The sequence below is a fragment of the Pteropus alecto genome, unplaced genomic scaffold (assembly GCF_000325575.1).
Source record: "Pteropus alecto unplaced genomic scaffold, ASM32557v1 scaffold134, whole genome shotgun sequence".
Taxonomy (NCBI): domain Eukaryota; kingdom Metazoa; phylum Chordata; class Mammalia; order Chiroptera; family Pteropodidae; genus Pteropus; species Pteropus alecto.
Window position 1 is genome coordinate 6631200 of NW_006436283.1, and position 20651 is coordinate 6651850.

Sequence of the window (20651 nt, forward strand, 5' to 3'; positions counted from 1 at the left end):
TATGTGGCCGGGGAGGTTGTCTTTTTATATATGTATGAGACTGATGTTCTCTCTATAGACAGATAAACACACACACACGCACACACACACTCACACACACACAGGCACTTTCCCCCCACAAAATCATGTCACAATTCAGGGCCACACACCTCTGTGTACTTCAGCTGCATCTTCTAAGAGTAAGAACTTTCTGGTAGAACAGCGGGGAGAAACACTTAAGCACACTATTCTCAGAAAGAGGTACAAAATAGCCCTCAAGCATATGGGGAAAAAGTTGAAACTTGTACCTAAGTAGGAAAATACTAATTAAAACAACACCAAGATACCATTTCTTACCTGTCAGGTGAGCGAAATTTTAAAATATGGCAACATGTCCCATGATGGGACGATGGAGAAACCAGCTCCCTCGTGTATGACTGGCGAGAATTCAAATCGGTGCAGCCTTTCTAGAGGAAAACTCGTCAACATCTAACTAAACTACATATGCATTTTCCTTCGATCCAAAATTCCACTCTTAAGAATCAACTCTGAAGATACACGTCCGAGAACATGAAAATACATGTCCAAGGTTATGTATGCATTGCGACATTGTCTGTAAGAGCAAAACATTGGAAAGAACCTAAACGCCCATATTTAGGAGAACAGCTGAATAAACTACAGTACGGCCTCGCGGCGGAATAGTATGCAGCTGTGAAAAATGACGTGGAAGAGCTCTGTGAACTGATCTAGAATGATTTCCAGGACATACTGTTAAATGGAAGAGTACAGCATGCTGCCATTCACATAAAAAAATAAAAAGGGGGGTCGGGGTGTAAGAAAATACACATCTGTCGACTTGTTTGTGCAAAAGATACAGTAAGGATAAATCAGAAACTAAAAAGTTTCCTCGTAGCGGGCAGGTGGGAGGGCAGGGGTTCGGGGCAGAGTAGCCCCTTCTTTTGGACACTAATGTGACGTTACCTTCCTGGTTTTGATCACGCTGCTGTGATTTCGTATGCTGTTAACATTAGGGGAATTTGGGCGAGGGGGATAAAGGACCTCTTCACTCTATTTTTGTTACTTTTTTGTAAGTCTAAAACTATTTCAGAATAAAAAGTAAAAAAAAAAAATTACAAAGTACCTGGCCTATAGCGAGGATGCTAAATATTTGATCAATAATTAAATTCGTACATTAACTTATTTGAGAAGTCTTGAGGTAAAACAACCTCTTTGACTTCAAGGGGGAAAAAAAGAATAGACATTCTCTCAATCATCGCAAGAAATGTAACTTGGACTCAATAAAATTACCTAACACACTGACCCCATTCAACTTTTCTAATCATTCCTGGATGTCCATAGATGTGTGTTGTTGTTGTTGCTGTTGTTTATTTGTTTGTTTTGGTGCGTTTGTCTTGTTTCTTTAATCTCCTTTAATCTCCTTTAATTGGATGACACTGACATTTTGAAGAGCCCAGGGAACTGGCTGTTTTCCGCAGGCGGCAGTGGGGAAGGAGACCGTCTCTGCAAACTTGTGTTCACACAGGGATGGTTCTTCCGAAGTCTCAGCGCTCATGGGGTGGGCTCGGAACCCCGTGTCTCCCCGAGTGGCTGTCAAGGTGATTGTGCTCTCTTCGATGCGTGGTGGACAGGGCCCCATCAGAGTCTGTGGTTACATCCTCCCCTCACTCTGAACTTGCTACTTTGCCCCCTGACACGCTCAGTTACGCCTCGAGGGAGTACAAGGGTCAGAGATGACAGTGTTTAATTGGCTTCATTCCTCGAGGAAGGCTGGGGAGTTCTTGGTACCTCAGAAATGAGGGGCATCCATGGGAGCTCATTGAGATCTACGTATAATAGCAAAGGAATTCTTTACTGGTTTGATCAGGAGAATAAAGGACACCAGATGCGTGCCAGAAGCCAGCCATTCATTTGAAAATACTGGGAACTTTTTTTTCTTTTGAAGATAATTAAACAGCATTAATATTTTAAATTCACTGGGGTCTTTTACAATGTTTAGGCTGGGTCCCCCACCACCCTACTGTAGAAAACTGGTCATAGATGGTTTCATAGTGTGAAATATCGTTCACAATCACGGGCTTCCCCGCATAAACAGATTACAGGGAGAGTCACCCCCCACCCCATACGTTTCTGTAGGAGTGTGGTGGATTCGTCAGGTCTGAGCTGGAATTTCAGCCGTGCTCCTTGTGGGCTGAACATGGGAGGGATCTGTAACCCGCTCTCGGCCTCACGTTCTTCATCTGTAAAATGAGTTGATAACATGTCCTGCGAGGGTACTCAGTCGCCAGAGTAAGAAGGTGATGCAGGAGCCGCACTTGGCAGTGGACCTGACACAGGGCAGAAGCTTGGTGAGCTGTCCGGTGCTCTCGCTGTAGTTGCTATTGGCCAGGTGCCTCTGTGATCATCACCAGGGGTTTCTGGAAGAGGTGGCTCTGGTTAGATGGCTGCTTCGCCTACCGTGTTGATATCGTTGTGCAAAGCGGCAGGGGCAGAGCCTTCCAGCTGCTGGTTCTCTCCAGCCCGCCCCACTCACATGGCTTCAAGGATGTGCATCCTGCACCCACCCTCAGCTGTCTGTCTGGAGACGCCAAGTCATTTCCCAGCGGCAGAGCTCCGAGTTCCCGACTAGCTAGACGGCAAGCCCCGAAATACACAGCACACAGAAGGAAAAGGTGCCTTCGTGTCAGATTTCTTCCCAGCATCTTGCTGGTTTTCATTTCCGGCGTGCGCTCAGAGGCAGGGGGCTGCGGGCTGTGGGCTTCCAGTGCTGTTAGTGCTGTAGAAAGCAGTGGTCTCGCCCACGTAGAGCGTGTTGGGCAGGTGCTCTTGTTTGAGTGCGGGCCTGAGCCTGCGCTTCAGGGTTGTAACTTCCTGTGTCTCGCTCCTGCCTTTCCACCGGCACCTTTAAGAGAAGTCCAAAGAATGACGATGAAGGATGACCCGACACCCTAAGCCCCAGGCCTTTACCCACCATCATTCGCTTCTCCCAGCATACCCTGCTGCTCACAGGACATCTACTCAGAGGCTCCCAGCTGCACCTGGAGCCTTCTTGTGCTCCAGACTGTCTTGGCCATCAAACCAGTGACATCAGCAGCTGCGAAGTTGCCGGTGGGTAGGCCCCTCCATTTCCCTGCCTGCTCTCTCCCCCGTCCCCCGCTCTTGCTCTGCTCATCTTTGCTAAAGAACTAGCAGGAAGTTCAGAGACCGTGAAACACATTTCGTTTGCAAAAGAACATCATTCCACTTTGCCCTGGGAGCCCAGGCAAACGACAGACTACATATTGACAAGCAGCTCTTGCTTCCCAGCCTGCAAGGGAGCGTGTTCTAACTGCATGCAAATAGCCAGCGATTTCTCACCAGCGTGCAGTTCATTTCCGCACGCTGAAGGAGGGGGAGGAGCAGGTGGTATTCAGCTTTGAACTTGGTCCACATGCCCCAGGGATAAGTGAAGGTATAGTTTGTTCTAAACAAGGGAGTGCGAGGGGAAGGACGAAATCCCCGTTCTGTATACGTCTTGCCTTGGCCGGGAGCCAGGCAGAGAGAGCAGTGTGACAGAGACGGCAGTCGAAGGCTATTGACAGCGTATGTTATTCAGCGGCAGAGCATTCAGCCTCTCAGATCGTGCCCAGAAGGTGGTTTTGCGGATGGAAAAGAAAGGAGCCTTTCAAGCCCCCTCCTTTGGCCTGCCCTGCAGTTTTCGTGGAGCGGCCGTTTCGGAGTTTCCTCTTGGAGTGATTGGTTTATGCTGTCCAGATGTGCACAATGTGATGGTTTTGTTTTCTGGCTCTCCAGATGTGCACGGACAGGAAAATGAGCTCCGGCAAAGGTGGGGGTTGGGGGGCCAGTCTCTGCAGCCCCGGGAGTCTGGAGAATCACAGAGCTCGGGGTCTGGGGAGGAGCTCGTGGGTCGCCTAATTTAACCTCCTCATTCTCCAGCCGAAGACACTGAGACCCAGGGGCGTGTGACATGCTCGCCGCTGATTGATAACCTGCAGCTGGGAGCAGACGAGACACTGGCCCTGCTAGAACTCACGGGCGGTGTCTGCGCTCACGTCTGTTTCAGCACCGTGTGCACCCGGGCGCTTGGGACACGTCCGTGAACCAAGATTCCGGGCTCATTCTGACATCAGGGCAGATGTGAGAGAGAAAGAATGAACAGTAAACATCAAAACCGGTACATGGGGTAGTAGGTCGGAAGGTAAGAATTACTATCAAAAACTGAAGAGCAGGAGGCACGTAGACTCGGGTTCGTGAGGAACGCGAGTGCTGTGTCGGTTTAGTTTTGGATGAGGGGCAAGGGGCGGCTGTCTTAGTTACACACTGTATAACAGAACAGCTCAAATGCTGGTGGCTTAAGCCAGTAACCATGATCTCACGTCTCCTGTGGGTTGTGCATTTGAGAGCGGCTTTGCTGAGGGTCCCTGCTCAGGGTCTCTGGTGAGGGTACAGTGAAGAAGTCACCCGGGCCGCACTCCTCTGGAGGCTGGCCTGGGGGGTCCGCTCCTGGGATGGCACAGTCACGCGGCTGTTGGCGGGAGGTCCAGTTTCCTGTCACGTGGGCACCTCCGTATGGCTACCTGATGGTCCTACGCCATGGCTGCTGGCTTCTCGCAGAGCTGGTGGTCGAGAGAGTCAGAGGAAGTGACTTCTATGACCTTGACGTGGCCATAGGGCCTCATCCTGAAGGAGGTGAAGAGGTGCGCCACAAACATCGGAGAAGGAATGTTCCAGTAGAAATGCCCTACGGTGGGCTAACCAAGCATGTTGGAGGGAGAGCATGGAGGCCAGACGCGATTGGAGTAGAGGGAGCCAGGGGATGCGCCACAGAAGGAGAGGTCAGAGAGAGGGCGGAGGGCGGGAGCACCAAGGTCACTGCAGGCCAGGGGGTGGGAGGGACAGGGGCTCTGCCTCTGAGTGGAAGGGGAAGCCACGGGAGCAGAAGGGCCGCATACGCAGACGTGGCGGACGCACAGAGGGTAGGCCGTGGGGGGCAGGGGGAGCAAGGGGGCTGTCGCTGTAAACCAGGTCGGAGCCGGCGGCGGCTCCCACCCAGCCGTAGCAGTGCAGGAGGGAAGAAGGGCCTGGATTTGGGATCGACAGGATGCCCCGTCGGATTGCGGTCAGGTGTGACAGAGTAGCCGACAGTGACACCAGGGCTTGTGGTCTTCCTTCTCGAAGCGGTCACTGGCCGCTTTTTCTCTCTGTCTTTGGTGGTTTTGTAGGAAGCGCTGAGGCGTGGTCAAGGGCTTGGCCTCTGGCACCGTTTCCCTGGTTGCAGTGACCCAGGCTGTGTTCTTAGGTTTGTCACTCGCCCTTTGTAGGCCTTGGGTACTACGCCTGCAAAATGGAAAATGAATTTGTACCTCCTAAGTGGAAGAAATTATACATGTTTATGAAGGCGCTTAAAGCTCTTTAAAGAAAGCTGCCCGGGTGCTGGAAAAATGTTGAGCGGTTTACAACGGTATTTTGCGCGTCGGGGAACAAAACGTTTATTTTTGCAACCCCTCCCTTAAAACGTTGATCCCACAGTCGGGCTGACTGAAGCATCCAGCAAATAAAAAACTGGGGTGAGAGCAAATGTCGGGGGGATGGCAAACTTAGGTGCCCTGCAGAAATACCCTACACAGAACTCCAGAGCGATGGTCTCGGGCGTGCCACGTTTGCAGGAGGCTGCAAAGACCTCATCGTCCAGAGCCTCAGCCGATCCTCTGCTGGTGTCTCATGCGGCCCCCGAAACTACTTCCATAACGTTCGGAAACAGGCTTGACCCTGCTGTCCGCGAGAGGGGAGGGTAGTCACGGCCCCCGGGCAAGTTCTGCAGGGCTGTGACGAGCGGGAAGCCCAGGGTTAGGCAGCTCTGGGGGGGCTGGTCACGTTCCATATCTTGATCTGGGTGCGGGTTTCGGGAAATGCGTCACGTTTCTGAAATCGTCCAGCACGGCGCTTGCAGCCCGTGCTCTTCTCTGCAATGAAACGACTTCGGTGAAAAGCGATGCGAAGTTATTCTCTTCCCCACAGTGTGGCCCCCCCGGCCCACCCACCCAGGACCGGAATTCCTTCCTTTAGAGGTTGATCGGCTCAAAGGCGCGGTTTTTAGAATTCCAAACACCTTGAGAATTAACCAATAGATTGTTGTCGTTGGCCACTGACACTCACCTCAATTAGTCGATAAGAAGGCGTAGCTTCGTTTTGCCCGTTAGGACTGTAGGTAAATAAAATCGCGTGGCGTTTACTGTTTTGTGTGTAGTTCCTTTCACTCAGAGCTGTGTCTCAGAGATGGCTTGTCCTGTTGCGTGTGGGTATAAGTCATTCATTCTCATTGCTGTATACTGTGTGAGTGGAAGTCAGTTTACTTATTCATTTTGTCATTTATAGACATTTGCTTAATTCTCGGTTTGGGGGTTATTATCGATAGAGGTCCCGTGAGCCTCCTCGCATCTGTCTTTTAGTGACTGTGTAAGCTCATTGCTCTTGGGTAGATACGGCCAGATGTCTTTTAAATCACGTATCAGCCTCATACCTGGGCTATGCATAGCATTGATTTATTTTCTGGGAGACTGAGCAGGTAAAGATCCCTAGGACATCCCTCAGGGGCTTAGAGATCCTGGATGTACCTGGGAGCCTTCTCTACCTTTCACCAAGGAGAGGTGTGCAGAGGTGGCCTGAATCACCCTCAGACACCACCCTGCCTTGTGGCTTGACTCCCTGGGCTCTTCTCCGCCCCCTTTGGGGAGGGCAGCAGACTCTAGGGGAATGGAGGGGTCGTCTCATCTTCCCAGCCTGTGGCGAGAAAGGGGGCGAGGGAGGATGCCTCCCATGCCGAGCAGGTAGGCTGGGCAGTCAGTCCTTCAGGGAACGTCCAGCCCCTTCCCGCCTGCAGGCTCATCAAACACCTGGACAGGCAGCCCCCGTGGGAAGCGGGTGATGTCATCGCCCAGCGGGAACAATCAAGTCTTTCATGGCAAGACGATAGCAATCAAAACAGTGTGTCAGGGCCTGGCATGCAAGAGCACGCACGCTCCTCCTCCCACCGCGGAGGCTCTGAATGCGGGTGGAGCGGCGCGCGTCAGGGATGGGCTGTCCTGCTCCCATAGTCGGCCGGCCAGAGAACATGGCCTGGAGAGCGAGCAAGGCTGTGGGTCGCAAGGACACTCACTCGCCACTTCTCAGAGAAATCCTCGATGCTCTCCACCACCTCCCCCGGGACACCTCACCTGCGACCCCAGAACTAAACCCTACAGTGAGCACTAATGTGTGGTTGGGGTTTGAGCAGGGATGTCCCGCCGCACAGCTCCAGGGGGTGCCGTTCGTAGAGAGTGCGGGTTGCCCCTGGAATCGCACAATGCCGAGGTTCCAGAGCTCGTGCCTTCAGGATGAGACGACAGGGGTCCTGGTGCTTCTCAGGGGGTGTTTGCCCCTGCAGTCCCAGGAATCAGCCTTGCACAGCTAAGCTCCCTAGAAGACCCTGCTGCAGTGAGCTAGAAAGTCTTCACAAGATGCGTGAGATCGGACGTGTGCCTTGCTTGTTCTGAGCAGTTTCTGGTGTTCAGACATTTGCTGCAGAAGCAAGCTCGCCTAAACCGTTGCTTGCTCTCGGTAAGTGGTTCTCAACCACTTACCGGGGTGATTTGGCCCCCAGGAGACATTTTGCAATGTCTGGAGACATTTTTGTTTGTCACGACGAGAAGGATGCTACTGGCATCTAGTAGGTAGAGGCCAGGGATGCTGCGAAAGGTCCTACAATGCACCGGACAGGACCCCATGACAAAGAATGATCCAGCCCAAAATGTCAATAGCGGCAAGCTTGAGAACCCCTGCTGCAGATGAGGTGTTCCACCTGCCGGCCTCTGGTTAGTATCTCCCCCATCCGGCCCGCTCTCCTTGTCTACCAGAGCAGGCCAGACCCTCGGCTCACTAGCTGAGTGGGCACAAGGCAATGTCTACTCCTCTGCTGGGGGTGTCAGGCAGGGGACCACCTCTCTACGATGGTTTGATGGCTCTGCGTGAAACCCAGAGGACCCAAAGCGTATAGTGTAGTGGTTAAGACTCCCCACTGTGAAATCACAGCTGGGTAACCTTGGGGCAAGTCACTTAACCTCATCTCCCGCATCTGCAAAGTGGGGCTAATAATGGTAGAAAACACTTAGGAGGCAGTGGAGAGGGCTAAGCATGCTGCTCCATGTGAAATGCTTACAACCATGCCTGACACTTAGTAACATTTAGTGCTACATGGTAGCGATGATTATCATTTTCTAGCCGGAAGACCTCAGGCTCCCTCCAATGGGCATGGTGATGAGAGATGAGCTGGTTTCGGCCACAGGTTGTTGCAATGGGGTCTGGCCAATTAATGGATTTCAAGGGAACCTCTCTGGGTGTCTCATTCAGCTCAGGGGTCTGCCTCCAAAGACAGATTGGAGACCCCTCCCCCCCTGGGGTGGAACCCCACACTTGGCCTTGGGAAGAACCCTGGGCTGGGGCTGGGGCATTGAGCATCCAGGTTTTCCCTCAAAGGCCAGTAGACTCAGCCGTCTACAGGAGAGATTCTTAGAAGATGGATTTCAAGGACATATGGGCTTTGACGCCAATGCATTTTTTGTTTTCGTTTGTGTGTTGCCTTTAAATTGGGGAAGGGGAAACCTGGGTCGCCCTGCCTACCGTCTCAGGCCTTTGCTTGTGCGCTGCTTCTTCCTGGAGGAAGCGCATTTCCGCGTCCCTCTCTAGCTGTTCGAATGAGCCCCATCCTGCAGAGTCCACCTCGAGTGTCACCTCCCCCGTGAAGGTTTCCCATGGCCTGCCTCTGCGGGAATCACTGCCCCAGCCCCCATGCTTCGTGCTTCCCTGGGGCCCGTAGCCGGTTCCGTGCTGTCCCGTACTCACCTGTACGCGGGTCTCTTGGCCCTCTGTTGGGTGTAAGTGCTTGAAGGATGGCCCCTTCCCGGCGTCTGTGTGGTATAAGCCCTCCCGCTGGCCCAAGGCCGAGTGGTGGATTCTGGACTCGCTCCTGCAAACAGGCTCCCAGCTGGCCGTCAGCCGCTATTTCTGGCCTTGGTGTTTAACAGGAAGCCACAGAATCAAGAAGGCGGGGGGACATGAGTTAGAGAAGAGGTGGCGACGGCCACCAGGCCGTGGGGAATGGAGGCCCGAGGGCCCACCTCAGGGAGGTTTGTACGATTTTAACAATAGACGCCATTTGAAGAGCACCCGTTTTACGCCCGCTGTACGGAGTGGAGGCGGAGTTTCTCGTAGTTGGTACTGAGTTGCAACGGCGCATCCAGGGGGCCCACCCAGGTCTGTCTGGTTCAACCACTGCGTGTCACATCCTCTCCGGAGACATCACAGGCCTTTGTTTTCTACCTAAACACTGAAGGTGTTGAGCCAGGGACCCCCCGGGAACCTTGCAGGTGGAGTGCGTGTTCCCTGACTTTTAACTCTGGGGGCGGAGCTAGGGGAGGAGGAAGGAGTGAGAAGGCGGCCCCTAGGGAAATAGGGTCCGGCCTCCGGGTGCCTCCGGGCCTCAGAGGAAAAGCAGGAGGAGCATCTGCCCACAGGGACAGCCTTTCCTCCTGTTGCCCATCCCTTGGGATCAGCGGTATCCCAAGACCAGGGCAGCGAGGCCCTTCCCAACCAGCAGCCTGGAGGGGACACTGGTCTGAGAGGCAGCTGGGAAAGCAGCCTCGGGCGCCTTGCTTTTGCCCGTGCATCCAGGTGGAGAACGGGCCCCGTTTTCTCTGCCTGTACCTCCTTGGCGTTCCTGATGGTACCCGCCCCCTTCATCTGCCAGGGTCGGTATTCGTGAGTGAGCCCGGGGCCTTCCTCCTCCCACCCACCTCTGGGGTTTCCCAGCTGTTTCCTGGCCCTAAATGCCCCCGCGCATGTCCCCACTCCAGACAGAGAGCCAAGTGTCTGCTTCTGTCACTGGAGGGAGGCCACCTCCCCTGTCCCTGCCTTGCCTGGCCAGCTCAGGCCTGGGCTGGCAACGAGAGCCCCACACGGACTCACCTGGCACCTGTGGGGCTGGCGAGGGTTGACGGGAGGTACATCTGTTGGGTCTGGGAGTGGTTGAAACTTGTGTTGGACCATCAGGAGCATGGGGTAGCGGCCTCCTGAAAAAACATCTGCTCGGCTCCCAGGACTGTGTGAACATCCTCTGTGGCCGATTAGAATTCCGACCCAGGCTTGCCTCTGCCATCCACCAGATTTCTGGGTGCCTCCTCGGATGACCAACTCATCCAGGTGGCCTGGGACCTTCCCGGCTTCAGCACTGCATGTCCAGTGTCCCAGGAGACCTGTCCATGCCAGGCAAACCAGGGCAGTTGGGCACCCCAGTTCCCGTCATATAACTCAAGCTGCATTTGGGGAGTTCCGACCCCTTCACATACTTGCTTCACGGCTAAGAGATTAGAGAGACCATCGCCTCTCATCTCATCCTCGAGCCGGAGGAGTAGAGCGAGGTTCGGTCCTCTTCCTTCGTGCCGTTCTCTCTCCCAGTGTGGCATTGAAAAAAAAAAATCAAAATTCTAGGAAATGAACTTAAAAATCGCCCCAGCTTCCCCTAATGCTGGACTGGGTCGCCCCTTCCTAGCAAATTCAGATTCTTCGGGGAAAGGAAAAGTCTGAATGTTTCAAGCCAAAAATTCAGCTCCTCCCCAGAGGCCGCCGTCCCGGGCAGACGCCGGGCTCACCTCCCCACCTCTCAGGGCTGCTCTTGGGCCGGCAGGTGCAGCCCAGACACCAGGAGGCATCTGTCCCTCACCCCCTGCAGTGACACCCTGCCCTGTACCCCACCCCCACCCTCCAGCCCCTGCTCGCCCCATGGGTGGCCTTTCCTGGCCCTTTCCACGAGATCGCCTCCCTTGTTACTCCCAGTCAGGCCTGGGTGACAGGTCCCCGGGGGGCTTCGCTCAACTCCACCGGAGGGGCCGGGACGCCGTCAGCGGACAGCCTGTGGCTTCTGTTCTCGAAGAGCCCTTCGTTCCCGCTTCCCTCTTCTTGCCACGAATTTGCCGCGGCCCAGACTGCTAATGGGGTGTCCGTGCTCCCGCTGGGAAGAGCAAGGCAGAAGACTGCGGCTTCACCCTGTTCCGAAGGGCAAGGGTTGGCTTTCGCCCTGGCCTCGGAATCCCGCTCGGAGTCTTCAGAGCCTCTCGTTGGGGGCCCTACTGCCTTGGGGTGCTGGCGGAGAGTGCGCATTGGAGTGGAGGCCACGGGGGAGAGCAGGACGGAGCCCCTCCCCCGTGGACACACGGTGGCCACTGTCCCCATCGATTTTATTGAGACTCCTGTCTTCCCAGTGCCCCTCACTCTGATGCTCCTGCTCTGTTTCCAGGATCCCCTCCAGCGCATCTCAGTTCAGACTTCGTACCCAGAGGCACCCAGTCTGCAGGCCACCTGATGCGTTCTCGAGTGGCCTCTGGTGTCCTCGGCTCCCAGCCGGGGCCGCGCTGCGGTGGCCCTCGTTCGGAAAAGCAGGGCTCCCGAGTGGGAGGCAGGTGCAGCCCCTGCCCTCATCCTCACCCCCTTCGATGACGCCTTCCATCAGTGGCTCTCAACACCATCAGCACATTCTGAAAACAGTCGATCAGAATCCCCCGGTGTGGGGCCAGCCCTGGCATTTGCCAAAGCTCCCTGGTGACTGGTGTGTGTAGCCAGGGCTGAGAGTGCTGGGTTTAAATCGTGGTCCAGAGCCGATGCAAGGGGGAGGGGGAGCGGAGGGCATGGAGGGGACGGAGCCCTTCCATCGGGTCACCCCTGCCTAGTTGACATCTAGCAGATGCACGGTGTACAGCGAAGCAGGGGAACGGGCCAGTGTGTGTGTATAGGGGGGCTGTGTGTGGGGGGGGTGGGGGGGCTGTTCAGCGGAGAGCCAAGTTAAGAAGGGATGTACCTGAACATGAGAAGAGCTGAGAAGCTGCGGTCCAGCCCTCGCTGTGGGAGGAAGGAGCCCAGGAGCACTCAGGAGAGGTCCTGAGTGATCACCCCGCGAGGCGGCACCCTGCTGAGCGGCCTGGCAGGATCCCGAGGGTGGGGCGCCTGGCAGCCCTGTGCCAGAGCCGGGGCAGGGCAGAGGTAACTGGGCTTGCCACAGCTAGAAGAATGGGGTCTCTGTGCTGCTTATCAGGACGGTGCCTCCTGGACAGGATGTGGAGGAGGCTTCCACAGCCCGCCTAGCGGATGGCAGTAGGCGGCACGGCATCACGGCGAGGACTTTGGACGGGGAGCCCCACCTTGACTTGCTGGTGGCATTGGGCTGGCAACTCTCCGTGGTTAGGCTGGGCATAAGTCATGTACCTGCCTATGAACGTTAGGGCAGGTGATGGCAATGGACAACCAGCCAGCCACAAAGTACTGGTCCCACATCCGACAAAGGCCTCGAGACCCGGTTGGACACCTAGACCTTGCTCGTTGCAAGACCCTCATTAGGTCTTTAGTTCCATCCCGTCAGATCTTTCTGTAGCCACTGACATATTAGGGCAGAGGTCAGCAAACTACAGCCCGTGGGCCTAATCTGGCCCACCCCCTATTTTTGTAAATAAAGTTTTATTGGAACACAGCCCTACTCATTTATTTACACGGTGGCTGTTCTCCCAGTACAATGACAGAGTCGAATAGTTGCAACAGAGACCCGGTGGCCCTCCGAGCGTAAAGTGTTTGCGATCTGGCCCCGTGTGGTGCCCGTGGATCGGGGGACAGAGCCGGAGCGTGTCTGAGCCTCCTCCTCTCTAAGAAACGAAAGGAGGGAGCTGCCTGTATAACGCGGGTGGGGATCGGAGCGAACCCACAGGAGAGGTCAGCAGGCAGCGATGCAGCCGGGGGCCCTTTGCGGACGTGCCCTGGGCCCAGCGGCCCAGGTGTCTTCTCGTCCGTCCACCTCGTTTTACGAGCGGTTGTCCCAGGTGCGTGATCTGTCATCCCTGAGACTCTGGAGCATTTCCGTTATTCGAGAACGAATCCCGGCTTTTCAGATGCCGTCACTTTGATGAGCCGATGGGTGCGTGTTGAGAGCAAAGGGCGTGAAGGTTCAGGAAGGGACAGGGTAAGAGTTCGTCAAGTGAGCCACGTGCAAACCAAACGTTGGGAAGTCCCAAGGTTCTGGCAGGGTCAGCCTTTCCCTAAGAGTCTCCTTGACTGGCAGCCCCCAGGGAGAGGCTTCCTCCTCCCACGTGTCGGGGGGCTGTGTGCCCCGTATGAAGCGTGTGGGCATGAGCAGGAGGATAAAAGCAAACACAGACCGAGGTTCAAGACTTCAAACTGAAAGATTAAGTGTTAAGCACTGAGGATTGGCCTTGGTGTTCTTTGCTGGAGGACAGAACAGGAGGCTGTGGCTAGAGCCGGCCCAGCAGGACCGTCCAAGGCAGCAAGCGTGTCCCTGTCCAGAAGCCTCGGTGAGTGAGTGGGCAGGAAGGACAGGGTGGAGCCCGCCTGCTGGTCTACAGCACTCCCTTGCTGCTGTCCAGAGCTGATGGGTTGGTTGCTGTTGGCAGCCAGGGGGACAGACATGAGCAAATGGACCGGAAAGCCAAGTGACAATGGAGCTTCCCATTTCTGTCTATTCCATCCACAATCCCTCGGGCCACATGCCCAGCGTGGCCTGCAAATAGCACCCTCTTCTCACACCCTTGAGATCTTCGGTGCTCAGAAGGGCCCCCCGTGGGGGGCTTCCCCATGGACCTGTCCAGCCAGGGTAGAGTCTCGGCTGAGGAGATGCTCTAGAACTGCCTTCCCCTTGCATTCAGACTCATCCTGTGTCCCGTCTCCTTCCCATCCTGCTTCCGCTTTCTCCGAAAGTCGATGTTCAGCGTACTTGCCCCGTGCGTGATGAGGGCTCTTCGTTTATGCGCATGCCTTGTCTCCCTGGGGGTCACGCACTGCATGTGCCCCTGTCTCGTTCTGTTGCTCCCTCCCTTTCACCCCAGTACCTGGTCTGTGTGCAAAGCAGGCTCTCGAGGCTGGTCTGAGTGCAAAGCAGGCTCTCGAGGCTGGTCTGTGTGCAAAGCAGGCTCTCGAGGCTGGTCCGAGTGCAAAGCAGGCTCTCGAGGCTGGTCTGTGTGCAAAGCAGGCTCTCGAGGCTGGTCTGTGTGCAAAGCAGGCTCTCGAGGCTGGTCTGTGTGCAAAGCAGGCTCTCGAGGCTGGTCTGTGTGCAAAGCAGGCTCTCGAGGCTGGTCTGTGTGCAAAGCAGGCTCTCGAGGCTGGTCTGTGTGCAAAGCAGGCTCTCGAGGCTGGTCTGTGTGCAAAGCAGGCTCTCGAGGCTGGTCTGTGTGCAAAGCAGGCTCTCGAGGCTGGTCTGTGTGCAAAGCAGGCTCTCGAGGCTGGTCTGTGTGCAAAGCAGGCTCTCGAGGCTGGTCTGTGTGCAAAGCAGGCTCTCGAGGCTGGTCTGTGTGCAAAGCAGGCTCTCGAGGCTGGTCTGTGTGCAAAGCAGGCTCTCGAGGCTGGTCTGTGTGCAAAGCAGGCTCTCGAGGCTGGTCTGTGTGCAAAGCAGGCTCTCGAGGCTGGTCTGTGTGCAAAGCAGGCTCTCGAGGCTGGTCTGTGTGCAAAGCAGGCTCTCGAGGCTGGTCTGTGTGCAAAGCAGGCTCTCGAGGCTGGTCTGTGTGCAAAGCAGGCTCTCGAGGCTGGTCTGTGTGCAAAGCAGGCTCTCGAGGCTGGTCTGTGTGCAAAGCAGGCTCTCGAGGCTGGTCTGTGTGCAAAGCAGGCTCTCGAGGCTGGTCTGTGTGCAAAGCAGGCTCTCGAGGCTGGTCTGTGTGCAAAGCAGGCTCTCGAGGCTGGTCTGTGTGCAAAGCAGGCTCTCGAGGCTGGTCTGTGTGCAAAGCAGGCTCTCGAGGCTGGTCTGAGTGCAAAGCAGGCTCTCGAGGCTTGGCTCTGACCTGCTGACCAGTTCGCACGGCACAGCCCCTCCGTGTCCTGCAGAGAGGCAGGAGAGAGGATCGTGGAGGGTCGTGGCTGAGGTCAAGCTCAGAGCGGTCCTCCGTGCCAGCCTCTTTCTTCAAGAACAGAGTCTTCTGACCTGGCAGCAAAGCTGGAGGTTCTGGTAAAACACCGATGATCTGGCTGAATCCCGCCCCCCGGGGCTGGGAGGAACCTTCTCTTGACCTTCAACATAAACCAAGCCAGACTGCCATGTTCCCTAGTTCAGAAGCCCTCTGTGGATAACCATTCTAATGCCACCCGCTTTAACTTAGGCTCCTGTTACCTTGGCCTGTCCCCGAGAGCCATTATAATAGCTCCTGTCACACAGTCCTGTCGGTGTGAGGACAGTAGCGTCTGGGGTGATGACACCTGGTGTTTTCAGAGTCTGTTCCTTAATTTTACCTCCATAGGAACATGAAAGGTGAGTCCCCGGTGCTCAGGGAAAGGAACTGTGGCCCAGAGTGTAGATGACCAGCTCGAGCCGCCTGGCTCACCGGGGTGACTCGCCTTCTGCCCCCAGCTCTAGGATGTCTGCTAAGAGCATTTAAAAGCACTGCTAATAACAATAATAAAAATGCCTTCCAATTTATGAGGACTTCAACTTACAAGTTCTTACATGTGCTTAAATTATTTTATTTCTACCCTCTATTATCTCTTTCTCCATCGTTGGAGTCTGCAGAACAGAGGATTTGGGTGAGAACAGGGCAAGATGGGCTTAGAGGTTTCTTTTCGAGCCCAGGCTCTGTGAGCCTGAAAGCCGTGACTGTTACTTCACCCCGTAGGCGATGGCGGGGGTGAGGGCGGGGCGCTGTGCGCCGGCGTTCACATCCTGAGATTGTATTTTTAAAAAATTCTCACTCCAGTCTGGGCCTTGACGTCAAACCCACTTTTTCCTGAAGTGACAAATCCAAGGCCAGGAATTGTACACACGAACGAGGTGCAAGGTAGTGGCCCCCTCATTCGGTGCAATGTCCCCCACGTCACCCGGCTGCTCCCAGCCAGTGGGGTAGGGGAGGGGCGGAGAAGTCATCTGTCTCTCCCACTTTACAGATGGAAGGACTGAGGCCCAAAGACGGTGTGTCTTCCCAAATGCCCACAGCAAGGGACAATGGGAAAGATGTCCCAACTCTTTGTCTACTGGTGTTCAGCCTTTGGCAGGTGTATCTTGCCAGCAGGGCTAAGCCGTAGAGTTCAGGTACCAGCTTATTTCCTGCTCTCGGAATCCTCAGTGCTCATGTGGCTTATTGTTTTAATCAGAGTTCTTTTTTTTTTTTTTTTTAAGCAACAAGAGACCCACTCTTTCTAGCTCAAATAGAGGGTTTTTTTCTATTTTAAGGAGAAATTTCGCCTTAATCCAACATGGGGGTTATGGGGACAAGACTTCGATATACACATGGCCAAGTAGGCCACCTCTTCAGTAGAGGTCTGGGATACAGCTCTTTCAGAAGGGGTGCCGTTGTGGCCTGAACCCCCAAACATGCCAGGCACAACTGCCCTTGAAAAAGGTCCATACCACTTCTAATCAGTGTCCTATCCTTCAAAAGACAATGCGGGCATCAAGTGATGGATGGGTATGTAACCTGCGGTGCCTCCATACAAAGGGACATTATTCAGTCACAAAAGGAATAAAGTGCTGACACATGTTACAACATGGATGCACCTTGAAAACACGGTGCTGAGCGAAGTAAGCCAATAAAAAGGGCCACGCATCGTGTGATTCCATCTATATGAATACTCCAGAATAGGCAAATCCATAGAGATAAAAATGTGTCGTGTGATTCCATCTATATAAATACTCCAGAATAGGCAAATCCATAGAGATAAAAAGTAGGTTCGTGGTTGCCAGGGGCTGGGGCGGGGGGAGAGGGGGAATGGGGAATGGCTGCTGATGGGTATGGGGTTGCTTATGGGGGTGACGAAATGTTGTGGGATCAGATGGTGGTGATGCAAGTCACTCAACTCTACGAATATACTAAAACCCACGGAGCCGCACACATTAAGTGGGCGTGCCACGTCGCATGTGAATTAGACCTCAATATTGCTGTTATTTTTTAAAAAGACCCTGTAGGAGACCTAAAACTCTTTAAAAAAAAAAAAACTGGGAGCGGGGGGGAGATTACTGTGACCGTAATAGGAAAAGGAGGTGGTGAGAAAAAACGGTGAAACGCTTCCCAGCGGCCGTGATCACGTACGCGTCCATTTCCTAGAGTCGGGCCAGCGGTCCGAGAGTGTCGAGTGCCCGACTTCGCGTGCGGAACGTGTCTCTGTTCTCTCTCTAGGTACGGGCAGCTGAGTGGCATGGTGGAGCCTCTGGCCGGGCTCTTCGGGGCCTTCGCGGTGGTTCTGGCCGAGCCCATCCTGCCCTACGCTCTGGCCTTTGCCGCTGGCGCCATGGTCTACGTGGTCGTGGATGACATCATCCCCGAAGCTCAGATCAGGTGGGAGAGCTTCCCCACCCGCCCCGTCCCTGACCCTGTCCCAGCCTGGACCCCAGGCTCCGTACTTGCCCTTTCTCCATTTGCCCTTTTCTTTATTTCTGCCCCCTTCCCAAGATCACCCGCACCCCCTCTGCAACTGTGCTCCCTAAAACCAAAGGAAAGCGGAGTGACAGACAGGCGGGCGGAGACACCGACCAGGTGGCACTAGGCGGTGGCATACACACCCCGCCTCTCCACCCTCCGCGAAACAGACTGTTCTTTTTTGTATATCCCCCTCCCTCCCTCCCTCCTCTAGGTCTTTCTGGGGCTAGAATGAGGGGAGAGGTGAGCTTTGCTGGCCAAAGCTGAATATCCATGCTTTCATCGCCGAGCTGCAGGCCAGGCGTGGGGGGCTGGGGGCTTGCTACAGGCCAGGCGTGGGGGCTGGGGGCTTGCTGCAGGCCAGGCGTGGGGGCTGGGGGCTTGCTTTGTTTCTCTTTGGATTTTACAGCAGAAGGATTGTGAGACTCGTTTACAAGGTCAGATTCAATAATATCTTCAAGAATTTAATCGCCACTCTTTATTAGTCAAGCATGGATTCCAGAGCCACGATAGGTGACCTTCGGCAAGTTGCTTAACTCCCCTGTGCCTCAATTTCCCTACCAGTAAAATGGGAGTAATAATCGTACAGTTCTCATGTGGTTACCCTTAGGGATTACATGAGTCAATCAGTCTGCCTGGCACAGTGTAGGCGCCAATATATGTTACTCGTCAATGTTATTATCAGTATTAACAGTAGCGGTATATTTTCCACTGGAATCGGACCCCGCAGAGGACGGTTTCAGCTTGGACAGTGTCCCAGAGTGCATCAGGGTCTTACTTTTCCTTTCCTTCTTTCCTAGTGGTAATGGGAAGCTGGCCTCCTGGGCCTCCATTCTGGGATTTGTGGTGATGATGTCGTTGGATGTTGGCCTGGGCTAGTGGCCAAGTACTTCGGACCCCAGGGAGGCGGCACAAGGACATGGCTATGGTTGGCTTCTGCGGGACCATGAGCCTCTTCTTCACATCGAAACATTTTTACTTTCTCTTCTTTTCATCTCATTATCCTGATTGACTCTGATTATATGACAACTTCCACTTTTCTTTTAAGGGAGATAGATACTGGTTTTATTTGGAATTTCAAGGTGTCGATGGATCTACAGAGTTTTCTTTGGCCACTGAATGGAGTCTTTCTTCGGTGGGATTACCTGGGACGCACAGATCGGGGAAATCTCTGCTTTCCCACCTTCGGCCTCCCTTGCTAGACTCAGTGGCAACTCCCCAAGGTCACCTACAGAAGCAAGCGACCCAGAGAGAAGTCTCCTAAGCACTTTTGCCTAGTGACTCAGAGCCGGATGGTCAGGGCATCTCATCTGTACCTCCCAGTCTTTCACTGTCGGTCAGAATGGGGGGCATCGTGCACCCAGCTGCCTCCTCTCCGAGGCTCAGCAGCCCCCGGAGGAATATGCACACCTTCCTCTGCCTGCTCGAGGGAGACGGGACACAGACAGAGGGAAGATCAGCTAGTCCTTCTCTCTCTCTCTTCCTCCCCCCACCCTCCCCCAAAGATCAACACTTCGACGTTAAGAGAGTTAGGGAATTGAACACAACTGAACACACAGCGAGCCCCATGAAAAGAGAGTGTAGCTTTGATCAGAGACCTCTGCTCTCTGTGGATTCCAAGAGCAAAGTGGTTTGTCATGGTTTCCAAGACCCCAAGACATTTATTCGGATAGGTGTATAGCCTTCATTTTTCTCAGACTTGGGGATACCAGCAAACTGCTTGAACTCTAACCCTCTATTCACTTAAGAGAGAGAGTCACTTAAGCTAATGTAAGTGAGTGTTTCTGCAGTGGGTCCTTCTCTGCTGACCATTTAGTAACTTGTAACCTGACCCAGAAGTTACAAAGGCAGCAGCAGCCTTTGCTGGAGTTTGGCAAGAGAGCTCAGGATGAGAAAGCTATAGGAGAAGAAGAGAGATTTTCACTTTCCCTTTTAAAGTAAATTTCACCAAGTCATCATTGTGAAATGACCCCAAACGATGACTTGAACTAGACTAGAAGCCAATCTACTCCTTTACACACAAGCTTCTTCCGACAGGGATGGTATAACGTGTCTGCTTCAAGCACAGCTACGGCTTGCCGTCGTCACTGGTCATAGGAGCACACAGGACACTGAGTGGGCTCCGCTGGTAATACCAGGTATCCGGGCATTGCGTCGTCCATGCCCGGCCTCTGAGTTTACATGTTTGATTGCTTCCAAGGGTGAATGCCCTGTTCTGTGAACGCCCTGAGACCCCCCCCAAAGGCCAACCTTCTGCTGGGCCTATGTCTGCTCTTCTGAAGCACTGATGATCAAAATTGGAGACACACCCAGAGGTTTGACTGAGACGATTTGTTTTGGTGGCTGGTGTATGTGTATTTTTACGTCTTTGTATGTAGTAGTTTTACATAATGCGAACTTCTTTCTGATGGACAAGACCTTATAACTGTGATTAATATCAATAAAAGGGATACTGTTGTGGATGACCTGTCCGGTGTTCAGTCCTTCTCAAAGCTGCTTCTTTCCAGGGTCAATAATAGAAACGCTAACTAATAACATCTTCCCTCCCTAGCAGCAGGAGAAGCAAAGGAAAGCGCTTGCTCGGATGAGAAAGGGTAGATTCCTGGTTGCAAACCACAGCATCCAACGCGGGCTGACTTACACAGGGAAGCTAGTGGAAGTCTTATCTGGAGCTCGCAGTATGTACGGGAGAAACAGGCTCGAAAATTGGTTAGATCCAGGAAAGCTAACGGCTGGACTCCATCTCAGAAAGAGCGTGGTTTGGGCGGCAGGGCCCCCAATGCTGGTCCCCTGATGCTGCACGAGCCCCCACGGGATGAACTCTGCGCTGCCCACCCGGCCCACCACCTCCTTCGCCCTTGACTCATCAGCCCCACTTTACTGACGGGGAAGGTGAGGTCCAGGAAGTCGCACTTGTTGCCAAGGCACTGTCGGTTCTGCTTGGCGAGAGGATGCAGAAGTTGACTTCCCACCGCCGTCCCCAGAGCCTTCCCTGAACATCACCCCCACCCCCACCCTCAGGATCTGTGACCTGTTGGAAGCCAATGGGTGCCGAGGGGCTGTTCTTTTCCCTTTCCTTTCAAATTGAGGTGTTTACGTATAACAAAGTCACAGGTCTTAAGTGTATACAGTCCCACCGGTTTTTACCTGCGCCGCCCTCCGCTGGGTGTCCCCCACGCCCCCACCCCAGCTGCACACCGCTGGCCCCTGCCAGCCTGGCCCGCAGGTGCAAGA

At 54.3% G+C, this 20651-nt stretch overlaps 1 protein-coding gene across 1 annotated transcript in view; it reads left to right on the plus strand.

The window, feature by feature from the left end:
- SLC39A11 (solute carrier family 39 member 11) overlaps positions 1–19882 on the plus strand; it is a 263444-nt gene extending 243562 nt beyond the window's left edge. Inside the window, exons 9-12 of the mRNA XM_025047120.1 lie at positions 11324–11475; positions 12135–12260; positions 17098–17336; positions 18218–19882. Of these exons, the coding sequence (XP_024902888.1) occupies positions 11324–11475; positions 12135–12260; positions 17098–17336; positions 18218–18296 (596 nt within the window). The 3' untranslated portion in view covers positions 18297–19882. The remainder of the gene's footprint in view (positions 1–11323; positions 11476–12134; positions 12261–17097; positions 17337–18217) is intronic.
- Positions 19883–20651: the final 769 nt, after the last annotated feature.